Source organism: Lissotriton helveticus, chromosome 9 (assembly GCF_964261635.1).
Source record: "Lissotriton helveticus chromosome 9, aLisHel1.1, whole genome shotgun sequence".
In the NCBI taxonomy this organism is placed as follows: domain Eukaryota; kingdom Metazoa; phylum Chordata; class Amphibia; order Caudata; family Salamandridae; genus Lissotriton; species Lissotriton helveticus.
Window position 1 is genome coordinate 147,723,106 of NC_136070.1, and position 22,713 is coordinate 147,745,818.

A 22,713-nucleotide genomic window follows, 5' to 3' on the forward strand; every position below is an offset into this window, starting at 1 on the left:
GAGGAGCGATACAGCCCCCACCTGTATCCTCGACCCTTCACTTACTTCCTGCCTCACAGTGCCCGGCTCAGCCTGGCTCTGCCTGTTAGTCTGCCAAGAGTATGTTATGATTCTAGTTATCAGTCCAGCCCTCCTTCTCTGCATTCCTAAGCTACTGAATCGCATCAATAGTTTCCGTCACAGTCTAGCCTTTACGTCTCCATGTAAGAGAAATACTGTATTAATGGTCATTTAATATTCCTCAGCACGTACTACATGTAGAATAATGCATGCACCAGTCTTAGAGTCTGTTAGCCTTTACCCCGATAGCTTTTGGTTTCTATCAACATGTTCTCTAAACATCAGATACTAGATATTGTTTAGGTACATGTCGCCCTGACTCTCCAGACTTCAGTCTCTACTCCTAGCACAGAGTTCATAGCCCCCAGCTTCTCCTAGTAACACGTCATTGTCAGTTTGCGCGCACCATTAGGTTAGAGGTCCCGGCTCCTTAGGTAGCCCCTCCATGTTTCCGCCCCATTTATGACATATTCTGTTACGTTTACATCACATGTCTATGTACACGCCTCTTGTTACACCTACTTTCACCCTTATCTTTCGCGACTGCTATTGACCACACCCACTGCCCCGCCTACTGTATTCATTGTAATGCAACTGTTTTAATATATATACTTGTGTACTGTTATTAAATGTTACGCCGATCCTGATCTTGCCCCCGGCAGCGCTGCCATCCCATTCCTGTGCAGGTTGTCCTGTTCCTGTCCTTTATGCTGTATTAAACCTGCAAACTCCTACTACCTCGAATCTTGACTCTTATTTATTGAGCTATCTGTTATTACTATGTCCAGTAAAACCTAGATCCGGTATTATTTATTTATATACCACATAATGGCGCCCGAACAGGGACTTGCCCTTTCCCCACGCGCCGGTGAAGCCACGCCGGCCCCCTGACCCTCTGCAGCCGTGACGGAACCATACCGTGCACGTGCAGATATTTCTGCTTCAAGTATCCCTCAGGCCCACGGAGGAGACGGAGGTGGCGGTCCAGCATCCAGACGAGGCGGTGGAGGAACGCGGCGAGTCCCGACCAGAGCCCAAGCCGAGAGTCCAAGGTCCGAGGTATCCGGAGGCCCACCCGTAACAGAAGTCCGAAGTTCGTCCGTCCGGCGTCAAAGCAGTCCAGTCCAGTCTGAGGCTTTCCGTTCTTGCTGCCCGGTGAGTACCATTGCTGGGGTAGTATCTAGACAGGGTCAATCTAAATTGACTCTGGTCCGTGGGTTGGTGGTACACAGACCCAAAAACGAAGTGTCCACTTTGGTGGATGCGGGTCCTGACGTGTCTCTTTATGAGACCGGTAAGTTTCGTTCTGTTTCAGCAGTACATCTAGTTTCTGTTCTAGTCAGTTCTGTTCCCGAGAAATTCATGTATTCTGTTTTCAGTATTCCAGGTAGTATTCTGTTCGAACTGATATTTTAAATGTTCTTCATGTATTTTAATGTCGTGGATCTGAATGTGGAGTAATTATCGTGTTCATTGTGTATTGTATTGTGTCTAGATTAACAGTTCAGTCATGCCGTTATTTTCCAGACTACGTCAGTTAAGAACTAGAAAAGGTCTGTTAGAAGAAGCAGTTCCTGTCCCGCCTAGGGACAGTCCAGGTCATTTTATGTATCAGAAGCATGGCATAAGTGCCATATTATATCTAGATGTATGGGTAGAGTATACCAAACAGTTAGAAGAAAAGTATAGATGGCCCGTATCGGGTACATGGGATGCCGAGTGCATCATGCGAGTAGAAGAAGCATTATGGAAAAAGAAAGCCAGACAGTCACAGAAAGATGCCATCGAGTTATGGCGCAAAGAATCTCATAAAAGAACCGAAAAAGAAATCAGAAAGTCAGAATTAAGTAGAGAATCTTTAGAACGAGCCCAAGAAAGGGAACTAATCGAGATAGGTGAACGAGTCAAAACTGAACAGTCAGATAGACAGAGGCATGCCCTCATTAAGGGTATGTATCCTCTTCTTGCCGAGGGCTTGCCAAAAGCGACCCCGGAGGCATCCAGTAATTTTCCGCCACCATTAGTTCCGACCAAGCTACGTCACAAACCGACCGCAGCTGATATTTTTATTTCGTCCTACTTGGACGACACGGTTCCAGAATATGCAAATCCTGTTCCGCCAGTCCCTGTAAATAATGTAAATCCTGCTCCTCCAGACACCGGAGTACCTGCCACGGTACCCCCGGTTCAGCCCACATTACAATTTCCCACTCTGCCAGCACGAAGAGTATCAGTCGACGATTCCAGCATAGGGGCCGCAGGAGGAGGTCCTCCTGGTACCCCGCCGCCACACCAACGTAGAACGTTGGCCGAGTTACATGAATGTGCGTTACAACGTACGCCCAAATTTAAGTCCGTTGCAGATATCCGACGAGCTCTTACTGAATGCCGCTATGATCCGGTTGCAGGTGATGATAGTACAGTAATATATTCCATCCGTGTAAGACGGGTGACCGGGTATTTAGACACCCTACCAGATATGAAAGGAGATCTAGACAGAATATATCGTTTCATCCGTACAGGGGATGATCCAGAAAGTATTGGCGAAGCCATGTCTCAAAGGAAAGCTGAGATCCAGCTCATGATATTAAAGTTTCTGATTAATTGTCTAATAAGAGAACAAGACTACCCGACTAAAGATCCGGCCGAAATGAGAATCCTGACAAGGTGGAGTGATAATATAGCCGAGGGTAAGCACAAGACTATCAGTAGTATAGAGAGTATGTACAAGAGAATTCGTAAAGAAATAATAAAGTTACACGAACAACGTAAAGCAGCACAAGTAAGCGAGAAAGAGAATGACTCTTCTACTGAAGAGGTAGACGACGAGAATCCCACTAGAATAGCGTATGTAGGAAAATCTAGATTTCCAGACCGACATTCACGTCTAGACTACAAGAAAACTGTTCATCATCCAGCACCAGAACAAGGTTCTCTAGAACAAGTATTTCAAGCTACCGATCACATTCTGAAGTCACGAATCGGTTACAGTGAGTTAAGTACTATGCATGAACAAGAACTAGTCCGATCAGCAGTCCGATGGATTACTGATTCTACCACTTTTCCAGATGAAATAGTGGCACAAATGTTTCTGAAACTGCCCCCAGCCGAGCAGCGACTGGTGGGTATGTATATGATCCAACACCTCATTACATTGTATGAGGGTCAACATTCTGATCCAGGTCCGTTACATGATGTCCTGAACGAGTTACTCCAGTATAGATGGAAAGGTTTAGGTACCGATTTAATTAGTGTCATTCTAGAACAGCGCCACAAATATAGAACGTTTCTGAACCCGCATTTTGTTCATGTCTCACCCCCAGAAAGTAAACCCTTTTACATAGATAGACAGAATCCGTTACGAGAAGTACACCCAGTTAGGACAACAGATGGTGAAATGCAACGAGTGTTTGTTTACACTCCGATTACAAAGATGGAACTCTTAGAGATGAAGAAATTAATTCCCTGTCATGACAAAGATCCAGCAGGGTTCCACCGAGAATTAAAAGACATGCTCCGTATGGGAGAATACACATATCCAGATATTATCAAAATGCTAAAAGTCCTGTTGCCCGCAGGGGTATATGAAAAACTCAAGGAAAAAGAATGGGAGGTGGGAGAGAAAAAGATCGATTGGGCAGTTCTAGAAGCTGAAGATAAGATACGAGTACCAGGTACCGGTCTTGGAGAGAAATGTAAAGAATTACCAGAACTGTTAATACAAGTTTTGCCCAGATTATTAGCAACTAAAAAGGAAGACTGGGATGCAATCTCAGCCTGTAAACAGAAACAAGATGAAGACACTAGTGATTTTTATTCTAGATTTGAAAAATGTTTTATTATAAACAGTGGCCTCAAGACAAGTAGCGAGTCATACCCTCATCTTTTTGTTACTAAATTAGTCGAGAATTCAAGTCCCCAAGTTAAGAATCGAGTTTTGAAAGTCGAAAGTACATGGCAAGCTAATACCCCGTCCCAGATGTTACAGATGCTTCAGTACCACCAGAATAGAATCAGAGAAGAGCAAGATCACGAAAGAAAACGTATGAAAGACACGAAAATGAAAGTACTAGTTGCACAATCTGTTCCTCAAGACAGTCAGAAGAGGGGTCCGAATCAAGCAAGTCATCCTGCAGTTCCCGTTAAAGGGACATGCAATTATTGTAAACAGCCAGGTCATTTCATAAACGAGTGTGCAGTTCTGAAACACAATATAGCTACTGGTAAGACTAAAGAAAGACCACGTCCGCCTAGACAAGAACAAGTTTCACAGACTTCTCAGCCACAGAATGCACAACAGACAGTTCCAGCACCGCAGCCTATTGCTGCAACACAGCATGTTACACAGCAGATGTACCAGTATGCACAATCCGAGTATCCAGAGTATCAGCCATATTCATGAAACAGCCTAGAGAGGGAGGTAGGCTTGCCTCTCATCGAGATACCTGTAGATCAAGAGGGTCCCTATGTTCATAGTCAAGTACTAGGGAAAGACAGAAAGTTTCTGATTGATACAGGGGCAAGTAGGACGACCATCAGTCACGCCGAAGTTCCAGGGGCTCCGCTCTCAGGCTCTAGAAATGTTTCCCTTGGATTTTCAGGAAAGCCTATTGTAAACGAGATATCTAAGCCAGTTACTCTAGAAGTAGGTCCATTGTCCCGCACTACTGATCTGTTACTTACGAAGTCATGTCCAGAAAATCTGTTAGGTATTAAAACACTGAAAGAATTAGGTGCAGTTATTTGCTGCTCCCCAGAGGGAATACGCCTGTTTTTACGTGACTTCAAGGGTCACTATGTATTACGAGATTTTGATCCGAGATTGTCCAATGTTCCGCAGCATCTATGGGCGCAAGGTCCAACTGATGTAGGTTATATGCAAATCACACCCCATCGTGTGACTCTCAAACCAGGTGTAGTGTTACCACGAATCAGACAGTACAGACTGCCACCTGAGGCTGTAGCAGCCTTATCCAAAATTATTGACGAGCTCATCGCTCAAGGAGTAGTTGTAGAAACCGACTCCAATGTATGTAATTCTCCGATCATTCCAGTCATGAAACGTACTGATCCAAATGCACCCCCAGTATATCGATTAGTGATTGACCTACGAGAACTCAATAAATGTATTATTCCCCAGTACCCAGTTGTCCCAGATATCTCTTCCCTATTGACAGCCATTGATTCCGAAGCCTCATTTTTTACAGTCATAGACCTCAAGAACGCATTTTTCAGTGTCCCCATTCATCCAGACAGCCAGTTTCTTTTCGGATTTTGTTTAAATGGAAGGAGCTATATGTTCACACGAGCTCCTCAAGGTTTCACAGAAAGTCCTAGCATTTACAGTCAAGCACTTAAGAGACAACTAGACAACATTCACATGCCAACTGACACTGCCCTGCTCCAGTATGTCGATGATCTACTGATCACAGCCTGTTCTGAACGTGCTTGCGAGCGAGCATCACTTACAGTCTTATATTTCCTTGCCGAGATGGGGCACAAGGTGTCCCCTTCGAAGCTTCAATTCTGTGTCCAGCAAGTGATCTACTTAGGCCACTTACTGTCCAAGTGGGGTAGGCAGTTGACACCCGGCCGTATCCAGTTAATAGCGAGTCTTCCTCAGCCCAAGACACAGAAGGAGGTACGTGCTTTTATCGGCCTTACTTCTTACTGCAGACAATGGATTCCTCAGTATGCATTCCTAGCCAAGCCACTGATACAGTTAACGACACAGGAGGCAGCCGTATCGACTGTCCTCCCTTGGACATCTGAACATACACTTAGTTTCAATGAGTTAAAGAAAGCTTTATGCCAAGCTCCAGTTCTAGCTACACCGAACTACAGTAAGCCTTTTACACTTTTCGTCACAGAACGCGAAGGTACAGCGTTATCTGTTCTCACACAAGATCAAGCAGGACAATACAAGCCCTGTGCTTATTTTTCGAGCACATTAGATCCTGTAGCCCAGGCTCTGCCTGTGTGCCTCAAGTCAGTTGCAGCCACAGCACTAGCTATCAGACAAAGTGATTCCATAGTATTAGGACATTCCTTGACAGTACAAGTCCCACACTCCGTGGAAGTTCTTTTAAACCGAACCCAGACTCAGCACTTGACAATTGCACGTTTAACAGGTTATGAATTGACACTGTTCCAGCCACACATAGAAATCAGACGCTGCAACGTCCTAAATCCTGCTACACTGTTACCATCAGTTAATTCGAATCCTGCCACACACGACTGTGTGGAAGTAGTTAACATTATGACAAAGCCAAGACAAGATCTGACAGATATTCCATTACCAGATCCAGACCTGACACTTTATGTGGATGGTTCATGTATGAGAACGAGTACAGGAGAACTAGTAGCCGCGTATGCAGTGACTACTGACACTGAAGTTATAGAAACACACCGTATTGACACCCTGTCTGCTCAAGCAGCAGAGCTAGTTGCTCTGACACAAGCCTGCATACACGCTAAGAACCTGAAAGTTAATGTTTACACAGATTCACGTTACGCATTTGGAGTCGTACACGACTTTGGAGTGCTCTGGCAGGAGAGAGGTTTTATGACTTCTCATGGAACCAAGATTCAGCATGGTCTCCTTATTCAGGCTCTGTTAGATGCCATACACTTACCGACATCTGTTGCTATCATGAAGTGCAAAGCACATACGAAAGTTACTGACATTATTTCTCAAGGTAATGATCTAGCAGATCGCACAGCCAAGCTTACAGCACAGACTCCAGACATTTCAGTTAATCCGATACAGACACATACTCCAGATCCGACTACATGTATGACAGTTAAGGACCCCACTCAAGATGTCATAGATATCCAGTTACATGCTACTCCCGATGAAATTAAGAAATGGTCCGAACAAGGAGGGGTCCAGACAGATCAGGGATGGGTAACGAAGGGTAAAGCCACATGGTTTCTCCCCGACTCCATGGTTCAAGTCATTATCAATACCGCACATAGTCCAGCACATTTAGGAGAAAAAGCTATGTTAGACAGTATCCAGAACATTTGGTTCAACAAGCATTTACGAGCTGCAGCCAAGCAGAAAGTCCGTACCTGTATGATATGTTGCCAGTTTAATCCAGGTAAAAGTGTCCCGGTGGAACAAGGTGGATTCCAGCCCCCTGACCACCCTTTTGAAGTCCTCCAGATGGATTATATTCAGATGGAGCGATGTCGAGGTTTCAAGTATGTCCTTGTAGTTGTATGCGCTTTGTCCAGGTGGACAGAGGCATATCCAGTCCCAGATTACACAGCCGCGACCACTGCCAAGCAGTTGGTTCGTGAGTTCTTCCCCCGTTATGGACTCCCTAGAGTCGTATATTCTGATAACGGCCAGCCATTCTCATCCGAGTTGATGAAACATGTTTCCCTTTTGTTAGGGTACCAGTGGAAGTTCCATTGTGTACGCCATCCTGAAGCAGCTGGTCTAGTAGAGAGACATAATCAGACCCTGAAAAACCGTATTGCCAAGATTTGTAAAGAGAAAGGTGTGGACTGGCTAGTAGCTCTGCCAGTCGCTTTATTTTATATGCGCATGGTCGCACACTCCAGATCAGGTCTGTCCCCGTATGAGGTCGTATTCGGCCGCCCCCCTAACATGTGGGGTACACCTAGACCTCGAAGTATTACCGATGTTTCAAGTAATATGCTGACAGATTACCTAGCTTCCTTGATGTCTGCCCTCAACTCTTGTCGTTCACAGGTTGCTGCCGCATTTCCAGACAATACCGAGGTGGCACCGCATGACATCGTTCCCGGATGCATGGTTCTTGTCCGGAACTTTGATCGTTCAAGTCCGCTGGAGCCTCGCTGGAAGGAACCCCGACAGGTCCTCCTGGCCACCCGTACTGCCGTCAAGCTGGAAGGCAGGAAGGGCTGGGTCCACCTGTCACATGTGAAAAGATTTTTTGGATTGAAGCCTGTTTCAAAGAACATTTCCGAGGATCTTAAAGACTGCCAAAGTACTATTCTTAAGGACTGTCCCGCAAAAGACAATGATATTGAACCCTCCCCGTTAGAGAAAACTCCGCAACAGGAGTATAAGCTCAAATTAAGGTCTAGTAAAATAAGTCAGCCAGTTTGATTGTCTAAGTCCTCCCCTAGGTGAAACGGTTAGACCAGTTTCTGACATGTATATAATAGACCCCCATAGTGAGAGAGTTAGTCAAAACTCAATCCGATGTATCGTTTTCTAAGTTTCATATTGTTTTTCAGCCTCATGATTACCTGCACCAGTTATGCTTTTTATTTGTGTTTTCCAGTTTCTCATGTAAATAAGTCTTCTAATGCTATAGTAGAGCACACGTTTAGTGATCTGCCTCCTCATGAACTCTCTTATCGTCTCGCTATGCGAAATAATTCTTTTATCCGCATGTTACATTATTCACACCAGACCAGCAATGCCACTAATTGTTGGGTGTGTGGTCGACTCCCCCCTTTCCAGACACCGAAGGGAGTTCTGCCACTCTTTCCTTATCCATTTTCACATAATGGTTCGTGTGGAGCATGGTCCACGTTAACGTCATCCTCAACAGATATGTCTTTTCTTAACAGTACATGTTTTCCAGACAAGCAAGGTCTTCCCCACAGAACAGGGTTAGATCTAGAAAATGAAGTTTATAATTTAGGTAATTATTCTTCGAATTTCATGGTCCTGAATGTTCAGTCTGATACTACTCCAGACTTACCTGCTATGTCAGTACTACCAGTTAAAGGCGAATTATGTGTCCGAAAGAATGGTTCCGTACATGTAGGCCATAGTGATTGTACTACTATCGTCAAGTATAGTGACAGTGGGAAATCTATTTTCAAAGCTTCACGTCATTCTTATTTTGTTTGTGGTCAGACCGCATATGTTCGTCTGCCCCTCGATTGGGAGGGAACCTGTTACATTGCCTTCCTACTGCCACCAGTTTTTCTAGCCCCACCTGACTATCATAGGAATTCCCACCTAGTACATACTAGACACAAGAGAGACCTCCCTATTGTCGATTATACTGAAACTGCTCTAGAACAATACATAGATATCAATAAAGGTGTCTTCCCCTACTTAGGCACTGTCGTGAATAGTAAACTGATACGTAGATTAACGAGAACCCTTGAAGCAGTAGTGATTGAGACTACTTCTGCTCTAAGTAACTTAACCGAAGAGCAATCCTTTATGAGAATTGTCGTGCTCCAGAATCGTCTCGTCCTTGACGTCATACTGGCCGATAGGGGCGGGGCATGTAGAGTCATCGGATCTAGTTGCTGCATTTTCATTCCTAATAACGCGCCGTCTGTTTATTCAGCTATAACCAGACTCCATAAAATTGCCCATATGTTACACCAAGATCCAGGCACCTGGACATGGTCCGGTTGGTTCTGGAATATAATTTCCGCCTGGGGATGGAAAGTATTGTCATTTCTAGGTATTGCAGTAGCGATCATATTCAGTTGCTGCCTCTGTTTACAATGTGGCCCTGCGATTTGTGGCATTTGTGCTACCTCTTGTATTCCTAGTCCCAAGTCCCGTTCTAAATCCCGTTCCAAGAAAATTCGAGACGAGCAAATGATACTGTATGAAATGATAGATGGTATCATGAATATTGATGTTTCCTGATGGAAACGTAGTGACAAGGAGGGAATGTGGAAAAGTAAATTTTGCCATGTTCTGTGTCCCTACGTGTTCTCCATCTTATGTTATGTGTGCATGATTAATATGCATATGTATTCCCCATGATCGATTAAAGACGCAATTACAGCTGTGTCCATCTCTAGTATGCCAGTTTCCAGTTCTCGTGAATACTATGAATATCAGGCCTATGTAAAGTTACGTTGCCACGTTTCTCAGTGTGCACGTTATTTCATTGAAAAGTCCCCGTTTCTAGGCCTCAAAAGGGCCTGGACACCAGATTCAGCTCCTGTCTCCTGAACCCTCGCTGAGGAGCGATACAGCCCCCACCTGTATCCTCGACCCTTCACTTACTTCCTGCCTCACAGTGCCCGGCTCAGCCTGGCTCTGCCTGTTAGTCTGCCAAGAGTATGTTATGATTCTAGTTATCAGTCCAGCCCTCCTTCTCTGCATTCCTAAGCTACTGAATCGCATCAATAGTTTCCGTCACAGTCTAGCCTTTACGTCTCCATGTAAGAGAAATACTGTATTAATGGTCATTTAATATTCCTCAGCACGTACTACATGTAGAATAATGCATGCACCAGTCTTAGAGTCTGTTAGCCTTTACCCCGATAGCTTTTGGTTTCTATCAACATGTTCTCTAAACATCAGATACTAGATATTGTTTAGGTACATGTCGCCCTGACTCTCCAGACTTCAGTCTCTACTCCTAGCACAGAGTTCATAGCCCCCAGCTTCTCCTAGTAACACGTCATTGTCAGTTTGCGCGCACCATTAGGTTAGAGGTCCCGGCTCCTTAGGTAGCCCCTCCATGTTTCCGCCCCATTTATGACATATTCTGTTACGTTTACATCACATGTCTATGTACACGCCTCTTGTTACACCTACTTTCACCCTTATCTTTCGCGACTGCTATTGACCACACCCACTGCCCCGCCTACTGTATTCATTGTAATGCAACTGTTTTAATATATATACTTGTGTACTGTTATTAAATGTTACGCCGATCCTGATCTTGCCCCCGGCAGCGCTGCCATCCCATTCCTGTGCAGGTTGTCCTGTTCCTGTCCTTTATGCTGTATTAAACCTGCAAACTCCTACTACCTCGAATCTTGACTCTTATTTATTGAGCTATCTGTTATTACTATGTCCAGTAAAACCTAGATCCGGTATTATTTATTTATATACCACAAGTGAATGGAAGAATGGCTGGATAAGTGAAAGGGTAGATAGGTGAGTGAATGGATGGATGGATGAGTGCAAGGATGGATGGATTGATGGATGAGTGAAAGGATGGATGGATTGATTAATTAATAAGTGAAATGGTGAATGGATGGATGAGTGAAAGAGTGGATGTAAGGATTGATGAGTGAGTGAAAGGGGATAGACAGACAAAAGGATGGATAGATGAGTGAAGAAGTGAAAGGGTGGATGGATGAGAGAATGGATGGATGAATGAAAGGATGGATGAGTAATAGGGTCAATGGACGGATTCATGAATGGATAAGTAGACGGGTGGGTGGGTGGAAGGATGAATGGATGGATGGATAAGTGAAAGGGGGATGGAGAGAGAAAGGGAGGATGAATGACTGAAAGGGTGAATGGGTGAAAGGACAAGTGACTGGGTGGATGGATGAGTAAGTGAAAGAATGGCTGAATGGGTGGAAGGGTGGATGGATGGATGAGTGAATAGATGGATGGGTTGAAGAGTGGATGGATGAGTGTATGGATGGATGGGGTGAAAGGGTAGATGGAGGAATCCTGGACGGATGAGTGAAATGGTGGATGAAGGGATGGATGAGTGAAATGATGGATGGAAGGAATACACGGTGGATAGGTTTGCAAATGGTTGAATATGTTTGGATATAGATGGGCACACAGATGAAAGGAGAGAATGAATGGTGAAAGACTTAATGATAGATGAATAAATTACACATATTAGCACCCATTATCTTAAGTAACATTTCCTATACATTGACTTTCACATTTATATGAGTCATTGTCTCTATATAATGTGTGTGTGTGTGATGTATCGCACTCCAAAACCCTACCATACGTACTTGGGATGAGTAACACTATAAAAGATATTAAATACACATGAGAGACAGTCTATGTGAAGACTCGGGCACCATTGGAGGGTGGTGGCAAGGCCGGACTGGCCGGATCGGGGATCGGGTGTTTCCCTTGGAGGCTGGAAGGGGGGTGGGGCGGTTTAGTTACTGGGGCCTGGCACTGCAAAGATCCTTGAATATCCAGTAGTTTTCAATCAACAATAAAAGCGGCCTCACTTATATTCAGGCGTGGTGCACCATTGTCTGATCACTAATGTATCTGCTGGAGCGAGATGGTAGTTTTGAATCGTCTAAGGTAGCAAGCTGCGGACATACTGAAAAACTGTGAAGTGCACGATTGTCTCAACCTAATATAAACTTATTTTGACTTGTACTTAAGTGGTTGTCTATTTACTTACTTATATACTATTGCGCGGCCTCCTCTGATGTGTCTATAAAACGTATCTTCTGTCCCGAAGTTTTGTCCTGAATTTTGACCTCCTGTCCTGAATTTTTGTCCTGAATTTTGACCCTTTGTCCTGAATTTTTACACTCACCGTCCTGAATTTGCACCATGCCAGTTGGTCACCCTAATTGTGTGCCTTATGCCTGCGTCGCTTTGATTCTATGGCATGCTATTTTTAGGTCTCGCTGGCGTTGCAGCGCGAAGCGCTGCCGCCAACGAGACTTATTGTCGCCGTGTTTGCCTCCAAGGGAGACAGACCTGGAGACAGACCTGTGCCCGAGCCGATTGTAGTATGGGCACAAGCCGATTCAGGTCTGTGAACGCGCTTTGCAGGGCCGCCACTGGCAGGAGCCGCAGGGAACGTCAACGTGCACGCTCACGGCGTCACGCTCATGCCCTCCCGCGTCTCTCAGGCTGTTCTCCATCTCTCAGGCTGTTCTCCGCTCCAGGCCGACTTCTTTGAGGATAAACCTATTTCTTTTCGCCTATCACGGTAAACTCCTCTTGTCTCCGATTGAAGGTGCGGACAACGAGTCACAGACCTACAAATGACGCGATGCAGTGCGTGAGGGTGCAAACTATAATGGGACGTGGGCTGGGCACCTCCTTCAGTGGGCGGAGCGTGTGATGCAATAGTAGTAACGGACTCTGCAAGCTGGCTGAGAAATTAAGAGGTGAGGCTTGTTTGTTTTAGCATATCTGTGTAGCTCTTGCGCTTTGGAGGTCTGTTTCTGCTCCCTTCTAGAAACGATGTGCGCTTCTTCGCATGTGTGTTTGTTCGAGCTTCGAAGACCTCTGCCTGCACCCGGTACCATGCAGCGCGCAGCACGAGTGTGCCTGCTGAGCGGCACCTGGCTAACTCCACCTATAGACTTCCTACAAACCAGTTGGGTTTCGACCGGTTGTCTTACATAGTGATTGGATCTATAAGTGATGTCACAAAAAAAGACTGTGGACGGAAGGTGTGGGGAAGGGCGGGTAGGTCTTGACTTTCACTCATGTGCCCTGCGTTGTCTGGAATGGAAAGTTTAACGTGTTTCAAAATGTAGGAACACCTGTTGCCTAGTTAAAACAAACCCATGGAGGCAGGTGAGAATTAATCCTCATGAGGGCATGTGTTATTTGCTTTGTTTGCCGCGTGATGTCAGAGCTGCTAGGTAAATGTGTGTCTTTGGGTGAGTTTTTTGCTTTGCGTGGAACAAACGAGGTTTGAGCTATATGGAAGGTCGGTTAAAAAAAGTAAATCCGGTACACGCTATTATTGTCTTTCTTGGGAAATTAAAATGTTAAAAATGAAGTTTCATACAATTAACCTCCCCCCAATAACTTCACATGTATCCGTATCTCCTATGTATTAATAGGGCGGCCATAGTGCTAGTAGCGCCCAGTGAAATCATTTTTGTTGCCTTCCCCTCCGAAAATGGACTCCCTCACCACCACGCTCCTCCAGGTCCCGTCGTCTCTCTAAAATGCATTAATTATGTTTTATAGCGCTACTACCAGTGTAGTGTCAGAGCACTTTACTTCACACACATTATACAGAGCCAATGAATCATGCACGCGTGAATCAGTATATAGGAAATTGTGCATAAGTCCATGAGGATTACATGTCATTAATACTAGTAGGCAGTATATTCTAATAATGTTTGGTCTGGGGATTCAAACTCAGGATTTAAAATTTACTACGGTGGCTGGTGTGGACTTTACTAATAAGGTTGTATTTCCACTCGAACAAACTCTTTTTAGCAACATTAAGATAATGAGAGACTAGGGGAAAACATAACATTCCAAACTATCCCATGCAGTCTGCATGCAGCGCTTCGATGCCCGTTCGTAATAGACTGTGCTATATTATGGTTGTAACTTATGAACTGCAAGTATCAAAAGAATCTCTGTCAAAAACAGTAACTCACAAAGCTACCCACATAAAATACAGTTCAATGAGATGCATGGCACACGTACTTTGCAGCAGGCAAATTAGCCTTCTGCGCTACTTTATCATGAGTGTAAACTGCCACTAGACAAAAGATTTCTGTACAGCAGGAATATTAATCATCAGAGTTATCTTGACATTTTTATTGCTACATGAAACCTGTTGGAAACACAAGGAACTCTGCAGGTGCTTTTTAGGTCTCGCTGGTGTTGCAGTGCGAAACGTTGCCGCCAACGAGACTTATAGTCGCCGTGTTTGCCTCCAAGGGAGACAGACCTGGAGACAGACCTTTGCTCGGGCCGATTGTAGTATGGGCACGAGCCGATTCAGGTCTGTGAACGCGCATCTAGCTTTGCAGGGCCGCCACTGGCAGGAGCCGCAGAGAACGTCAACGTGCACGCTCACGGCGTCACGCTCATGCCCTCCCGCGTCTCTTAGGCTGTTCTCCGCTCCAGGCCGACTTGTTTGAGGATGACGTCGTGCCTAAACTGCATCCGCCTGTCCCACGGTCTCCGAGCAGGTGGATTTGGGGGTGCACCCACATATTCAGTATATGATGCCCCAGCTCGCCACGGTGGAGGAGGCCGCAGACGCAGTCCCGCCGGCGTAGGGTAAGTGATCTCAGCCGTCGGGTCTCCATCAGGGGCTGCTTCTCTGAGCTGGAGGGGGGGAGTGGGGCTTGTTATTATTATTGCATCAAAGGCCATTATTTCCCCATGAAGTCTCGTGCATGTTCTGTGTATAGTATTCCTTTTGTGGTAATTTAACTGTGCTGTATTTTCGAATGTGTTCATGAGTTATGGAAAGAGCGCCAGTTTTCAGATTTATAAAAATGCAGAGTCTAAAATACTTTTTTCCTGACTTCTTGTTTGGTGTGCTCAGGCCTCTAGTTTGTTCAGTTGATCTTAGCTATTATCTCTGTTGAATAAACCTGTGTCTCAAGTTTGATTTGATTGTTGGTATTGAGCCTTCAAAATGTGCACCTTTTTTATGCCACAGACAGCGATAAGCTGCATTACAATTCACGGTTCTGTTGACGCTGAACGTCACTTTGTTACTGATGTAAAATTTAAAATAACTCTGGCTTTAACATCACACAGCTATTCTAGATCGATTTCAATGTGTTACCTCTCTTCAAGAAAGCAAATTCAGTCTTTGCTACTTTACTTTGTGGTGAGAGGGCCGAACTGCAGAACCCTGTGCACTGCACATGCTATCGTGGAGTGGTTGCGGGTGTAATTTCATTTCATATTTTTATAGTGCCCTTCTTTCCAGATGTGCTTCTTTAGTTGGACGTTCCCCGTCCTCTGCGTGTGCGAATCAGGTACAAACGGCGCCACTATAAATTGAGTCCATTATGCAAAGGAGCAAGAACAGAGTACATGAAGGCCTTGCCTGGGAGTTTATTCTTTTGTATGTGACATTTCAGTATGCTTAAGGCATTTTGTAGCGGCAACTTCTTTGTTTATCCCAAGATGGTCATTCCTAAAAAAACATAATACCCCTGATTCTGGATCACCCCGTTCAGGCACCCTGTCAATCTAGTAGGTGCCTGTTGGGTACAAATAGATCTTGTGAAGTGTTAATTTATGTCACTATTTTAATTAAGTGGGTCTGCTCCACTCCCCGGTCAGCTTGTCTCACTCACACTAAAAGATTCTCTTTCAGGGGGTTACATATTGCACGTCCACCCTTTATGAGTGTTCATCTTCTGCCTGAGAACAATTTGGTGTGTGATGTGCACAGGCTCTGCATGTACCGAGAGACATTACATAAGCATGTATCACACAATTATAATATTTTGGATAGATGCTTGCCTTGGTGTCCATTTAATGCCAATGCAGCAGTGGTACTCCCTAATTTCCTGCGTTTAAACCAGACATGGGGGACGCTGCACGTGATGTGTCCTTTCCGGTGTGATGGTCAGCTTCTTGTGTTTCTCGGAATATGGGACCCAAGTGTGTATGAAAGTGAGGGTGTGGAAGAATAGTCGATTGTAAGTCATTAGACTGTACTTTTTCCTTGAAGTTTCAATCTCGTGGTTGTCATACGGAGGCATACAACACTGGGGTTCTGTTAGCACCGTGTACATCTTTCCACAACTTCTTGGACAGTTTGGTCTCAGAGAAACACATGTTCATAGTTGTACAAGTGAAGAGTGTATCACTGGGTGGGTCTAGTCTTCGGACCTTTCACCAAACACTGTCTCTGTGTTCTTACCTTTAGTATCAAAACACTGTCGAACTCTGGGAGCTTGTTTCAGTTTGTTCCTCTCTGAGATGTCTCTTTGGACACACTCTCCCGCACCTGCAAACCTGACAAGAAGGTATTGGAGCGCTTTACTGAGCAGTTCCAAAGTGGCAGCTCGCTGCGCTTTGCTCCTCAGCTCCGATTACCTGTAAAGGGTGTGCTTTCACCCCAGTTTAATGTTGCTCTCGCTCATTTGCTTTTCTCCCCCTGCCGCCACATTGCTCTATTGTTTGCTTCCCTAGCCCTCCATGCCCTTTCCCTCACCACACCATGCCATCATTTTTGCTTCCCCACTCACGAACCCTCAGTTTTGCTTCCCCACACCCTCCCCGTCTGTGTTCCTTCTGCTACCTTCTGTATGAGACACACACACTTTTAAACAATCATCTGCAATGCAATAGGTCTTGCATTTGCAAGAGTTTAAACTATTGGCATTGTAAATGACAATGCCTTTTATTTATGTTTTAAAAACCAAAACATAAATAAAAGGCATTGTCATTTACAATGCCAATAGCTCAAACTTGCGTGAATGCGAGACCTATTGCATTGCAAATGCTTGTTATTTGTTCCATTCATGTAACAGTTCTCTCAAGTAACGTAACTGGTTCTATTGTACAGTGCTCTGACACTTTCGGGTAAAGTCCGCGCTTTATAAGAATACATTAAATAAATAAATACATAAAATCCTTGGCTGTGTGTGGCGGTTCACCAGTGGCACGTGAAGTAACAATAGATGTAGCACACAGTGTACTGTGCTGCATGGCTAAATACTCATAAGATCCCAAATGCCTTGCTAAGCCAATGCTTGTTGTTCTGTGACATTGAACTTGACGTTCGAAGCAGGCGCGCTCGACAGTTCCAGATGGACGGAGATCGGTGTAGTCTCTCTTTTATGTTGATGTTTGCTACCGTGAGGGTGTGATTAGCGTCTGCGCAGAGAGGCGACAAATCCCCCTCCATCGCGCGTGCTTATAGCTGTGACCCCGCATGCCACAGCAGACGTTACTCACGGAGCTGTCACATCTCACACCATTTAGAAACGCCGCTCCTCCCTGAAGGGGACAATATGCTGTGTGTCTTCGGGCGAGCCTCCGCGCTGTGGTTCAGCAGGGTGGTGGGGGTTCATACCGCCCTCAGCAGAGCTCCCATGTCCACAGTGAGTGTGCGGATCGCTCCCTCCGCCAAGTGCCTGTTTGATGACCCTGTGCGGGTCTCAGTGAGTGGCCTCTCGCCGCTGCAAGAGGTCACACTCAGGGCCTCTCTCACTGATGAGACGGGGGTGCCTTTCCGATCCTCCGCCCAGTATAGGGCGGACAGCAGCGGGGAGCTGGACCTGACTAGCTCCCCAGCCCTGGGGGGCAGCTACACGGGGGTGGAGCCCATGGGGCTGGTGTGGTCGCTGCTTCCAGAGACCCCACACCGGCGCCTGTTGAAGAGAGACGTCCTGACCCCCTTCTTTGTGGACTTTGAAGTGTACGAGGGTCACGACCCCCCTGGTCAGCTCCTTGCCCAGGTCACCAACGAGCGAAGCTTCTTGCGAGAGCGGGTGCAGAGGGTCCCCGTGCGTGAAGGCAAGGTCAGAGCAACCCTTTTCCAGCCTCCAGGTGAGTGACGGGTAATGCTTATGGCTGAAAAACGTTATAAAACAAATCCGTAGTGACTAACTGCTAACATGGAGTTTCTAAAGATCAGACTTTCTCAAATCTTTCTTTGTTCTTACAGGGCCCGGTCCCTTCCCTGGTATTATTGACATTTATGGCACTGGTGGGGGCCTTCCTGAGTACAGAGCGAGTCTTCTAGCCAGTCGTGGCTTTGCCACATTGGCCTTAGCGTACTACGGCTATGAGGACCTCCCAAAGCAAATGAAAGAATTCCATTTGGAATATTTTGAGGATGCTGTAAACTACATGCTGCGACACCCTCAGGTAGACTACACTTCTAAATGTACAGATACCTACACCGCTCTTCATTTCCGAAAGCACACCCGCGAGATTGAAGCATGGGTTTTCATGGGGGAATCCCTAGTTGTAAACAGGCTTTTGGCCTTTCATTGTGTACATTTTCGTGTTATTTCTTTAGAATTAGAAACCCCCCGTTAAGAATACACCTGTAGTCGTACTTGGTAGAAGTGAAGTTTATTCTACAATTGTGCACCAACAAAGGCTCCGTAAACCACAGAGCGCAACAGACTCCTCCGCTCAGCAGGTCACCAGCTGTCAACTGACAGCTGGTGACGGAAGGAGCAGCAGTACGGTGTTAGGGTGACCACCTGACATGGGTGCAAATTCAGGACGGCGAGTGTAAAAATTCAGGACAAAGGGTCAAAATTCAGGACAAAAATTCAGGACAAAAGGTCAAAATTCAGGACAAAACTTCGGGACAAAAGGTAAGTTTTACAGACACGTCAGAGGAGGTCGCGCAATAGTATGTAAGTAAGTAAATAGACAACCACTTCAGTACAAGTCAAAATAAGTTTATATTAGGTTGAGACAATCGTGCACTTCACGGTTTTTCAGTATGGCCGCTGCTTTCTACCTTAGACGATTCAAAACTGGCATCTCGCTCCAGCAGGTACATTAGTCACCAGACGATGGTGAACCACACCTGAATATTAGTGAGGCCACTTTTATTGTTGATTCAAAACTTTTGGATATACAAGGAACTTTGCATTGCCAGCCCCAAGTAACAAAACCGCTCACCCCCCTTTCCAGCCTTCCTGGGAAACACCTGATGCCCGATTGGCCAGTCCGGCCTTGCTACCACCCTCCAATGGTGCACCTCATCTTCACATAGACCGTCTCTCATGTGAATTTAATTTCTTTTATAGTGTTACTCATCCCAAGTATGTAGGGCAGAGTGCATTACATCACACACACATTATGTAGAGACAATGACTCATAAACGTGAAAGTCAATGTATAGGAAATGTTACTTAAGATAATGGGTGCTACAAGGTGTAATCATTCTTTTATATATCATTCAGTATTTCACCATTCATTCTGTCCTTACATCTATGTGCTATCTATATCCAAACATATGCAACCATTTGGAAACCTAGCCACCATGTATCCTTCCATCCATCATTTCACTCATTCATCCCTCCATCCACCCTTTCACTCATCCATCCATTATTCATCCACCCACCCTTTCACCCCATCCATCCGCACAGTCATCCATCCACTCTTCTACCCATCCATCTATTCACTCATATATCCAGCCATTTACCCTTTCACCCATCCAGCCATCCTTTCACTTTCTCATTCATCCACCCAGTCACTTATTCTTCCACCCATTCACCCTTTTAGTCATTCATCCTCCCTTTCTCTCTCCATCCCCTTTCACTTATCCATTCATCCATCCTTCCACCCACCCATCTACTCATCCATTCATTAATCCATCCATTGACCCTATTACTTATCCATCCGTTCTCTCATCCATCCACCCTTTCACTTCTTTACTCATCTATCCATCCTTTTGTCCATCTATACCCTTTCACTCACTCATCAATCCTTACATCCACCCTCTAACGTATCCATCCATCCAGCCTTTCACTTATCAATTCATCAATCCATCCATCCTTTCACTCATCCATTCACGCATTCACTCACCCATTATCTATCCTTTCACTCATCCATCCATCCATTCACCCACCACCCATCTACTCATCCATTCATGAATCCATCCATTGACCTTGTTACTCATCCATCCGTTCTCTCATCCAGCAACCCTTTTACTTCTTCTCATCTATCCATCCTTTTGTCCATCTACACCCTTTCACTCACTCATCAATCCTTACATCCACCCTTCAACTTATCCATCCATCCACCCTTTCACTTATCAATTCATCAATCCATCCATCCTTTCACTCATCCATTCACCCATTCACTCACCCATTATCTACCCTTTCACTCATCCAGCCATCCATCCTTTCACACACCTATCCACCCTTTTACCCACCCATCTACCCTTCCACCCATACATCCATCTATTTACCTTTTCTCTCATCCATACGTCCACTCACTCACTCATCCATCCTTTCTTTCATTATCTATCCATTCACCCTTTCATTCAACCATTCATCCTTTCACTAATCCATCCAGCCATTCACACATTCCTTCACTTATTTACTGACCCACCTTTTCACATGAGCTGAGCCTTTGTCTGCAGAGTTGTAGCCAGAAGAGGCCCATCAAGAACTTCACCCCTGCTGTAGTTCCTAAAGCAAGGGGTGGGGTGGGGAAGAGTTCACTATACCCCTGCACATAGGCAATCTGAAAACTAGAAGTCATGAGTCATGCATGATGCACAGTGCCAGGATGTGAGGTAACTGTGACATGGTGTTGTTTCCAGGGCTTTAAGTGGCGTAACAAAACTGGGGGGTCTCTTCAAAGGGGGTGTTCGATGTAATTAAGGGCGTGGTTTTAAAACACCTAGGCAAAAAATCTGTGCTTAGCATAGTGTTTCACGTGACTGGTATTATGTTGTTTCTGTCATTGCATCCAGATATATAATACAGCAAGTATCATTACACCAACAACAAACCAGGACTATTGGCTTTGTCAATGGTCGTTATTTGCTTAAAATAGAAAAGCAGTAACCATGGCTGTGTTGAATATAATATTGAAAATACTTCATTTCTAAAATGATGAGATAGTGAAAGAACATAACCTGTTCTTTTTAACTTGTTTCACAGACTTCTTTATGTAAACTGTTTTCTAACATTGCAGCATGGGCGTTTTACCTTTTATCTAACAGAATGCCCTGCTGTACAATGAGGCAGGAGGACGCCACATGCTGTCACACCCCAGACTGCCTCATTGACATTCTGTATGTGGCAATTAGCCGCATACAGAATGACTATGGGCGTGCAGGGCTGCTCTTGTGCTCGGGAGGAGTGCGAGGTGCTAGCATCAAGGGGCTGAGGCTTCTCACAGGGGAGCACTGCTGCTCCCTGTGATGGCCAAAATTACGGACAAAAGGCGTCCGTAAAAGGGATCCTCACGGAAAAAAACCGGACGTGAGGGCCCAATTACAGACGGTCCGTGAAATTTATGGACGGTTGGTCACCCTATACGGTGTCCGAGAACGGACACTAGACAATCATAACACATCTTCCCCCTATAGAAAGAGAGAGAGAGAAAAAGAAAGAAGAATGTATGTGAAGGGGAAGAGGCAACAAATTAAGCAATTCAGCATTAACAAAAGTGAACTAGGCATAAAATGTTTAAAAGTGAGCTACTCACAAACAATCTGAAAGTTTCACGGGTGGTAGTAACCTTCTACCTGCTCTACTGTTGCCATGGATAGGGGCAGTGTCAAGTGTGGGAGTGGGAGGTAATATTCTGCCAGCTCTATCAGTACTTGTGGGATAAGGTCCTCTGTGAATGGGAGTGGCATTGGTTTGCAATGGTGTGGTGTGCCCAGCCGTGTTATAGAGGTGAGGTTCGCAGTCCGTTTCCTCGTCCGACAACCCAGTGAATGTACTGCCAAAGGCAGGGGTGTTGCATTGGGCATCGGTGTCAAAGTCAACAGGGGTGTGTTTGCAAAGTGAAAGGGCAGAGAAATGCCACACATTGCCATCACTGAGCAGGGCTGAATTGCAGTACGCCTTGTGTACAGATAGGGGCTGTGAGAATCTGTCCTTGCCCTTGCTAAAGTGACCGCTTCTCTTAACCTTGACGGTGTCCCCGATTTCAAGCTTGACTGGTGTGCACCCATGTTTCTGATCAAACTTTTTCTTGCAATTGGCTTGTGCTACCGTCAACTGCCCCTTAATTTGCTCTGATGACCAATTGACTCTTTTGGCTGCTTTGACCCAACCCACATTGTCCTTGGACAAGGGAGTTCTTCCTCTCATCAGTTCAAAGGTGCTGTGGCCAGTTGTGACATATAGTGCGATGCGGTACGCCCACATGGATTTAAGTATTTCCTGTTTTCATTCCCGATTGCTACTGTTGGCTAGTTGGATGATGCCCTTGATGACTCTGTTGAAGGCACCAATGGCACCATTTCCTGCGGGATGGTAGACTGAGGTGGTGATGTGACTGATTTGGTTTCTGTGGGTGCAGCTCTTGAAAGTGTCATACGTGAATTGAGGCCCATTATCACTGATTATGTGTTTGGGCAGTCCCTCACGTGTAAAGACCTCATCAAGAAACCTAACAACACTCAATGAACCTGGTTGAGTGCCAAACTTAATCTCGGGCCATTTGGAGAAAGGGTAGATCAAGACAATTATATACACCTGTTCCCCTTTTTCCATTACGGGCCCCATAATGGCCACCCCAACTCTCTCCCATGGCATGGACGGGTAGGGA

The 22,713-nt window shown here is 45.4% G+C and overlaps 1 protein-coding gene across 2 annotated transcripts in view; it reads left to right on the forward strand.

Moving 5' to 3' along the window:
- Positions 1–22,713, forward strand: part of LOC144781044 (acyl-coenzyme A thioesterase 1-like) — a 208,070-nt gene that overhangs the window by 139,382 nt on the left and 45,975 nt on the right. The window contains exons 1-2 of one of the 2 annotated variants that reach the window (XM_078659662.1): positions 17,285–18,001; positions 18,120–18,322. The exons of the other annotated variant lie outside the window; for it this stretch is intronic. Coding sequence (XP_078515788.1) covers positions 17,464–18,001; positions 18,120–18,322 — 741 coding nt within the window. The 5' untranslated portion in view covers positions 17,285–17,463. Of the gene's footprint in view, positions 1–17,284; positions 18,002–18,119; positions 18,323–22,713 lie in introns of those variants that run through there. 2 annotated transcript variants of the gene reach the window in all.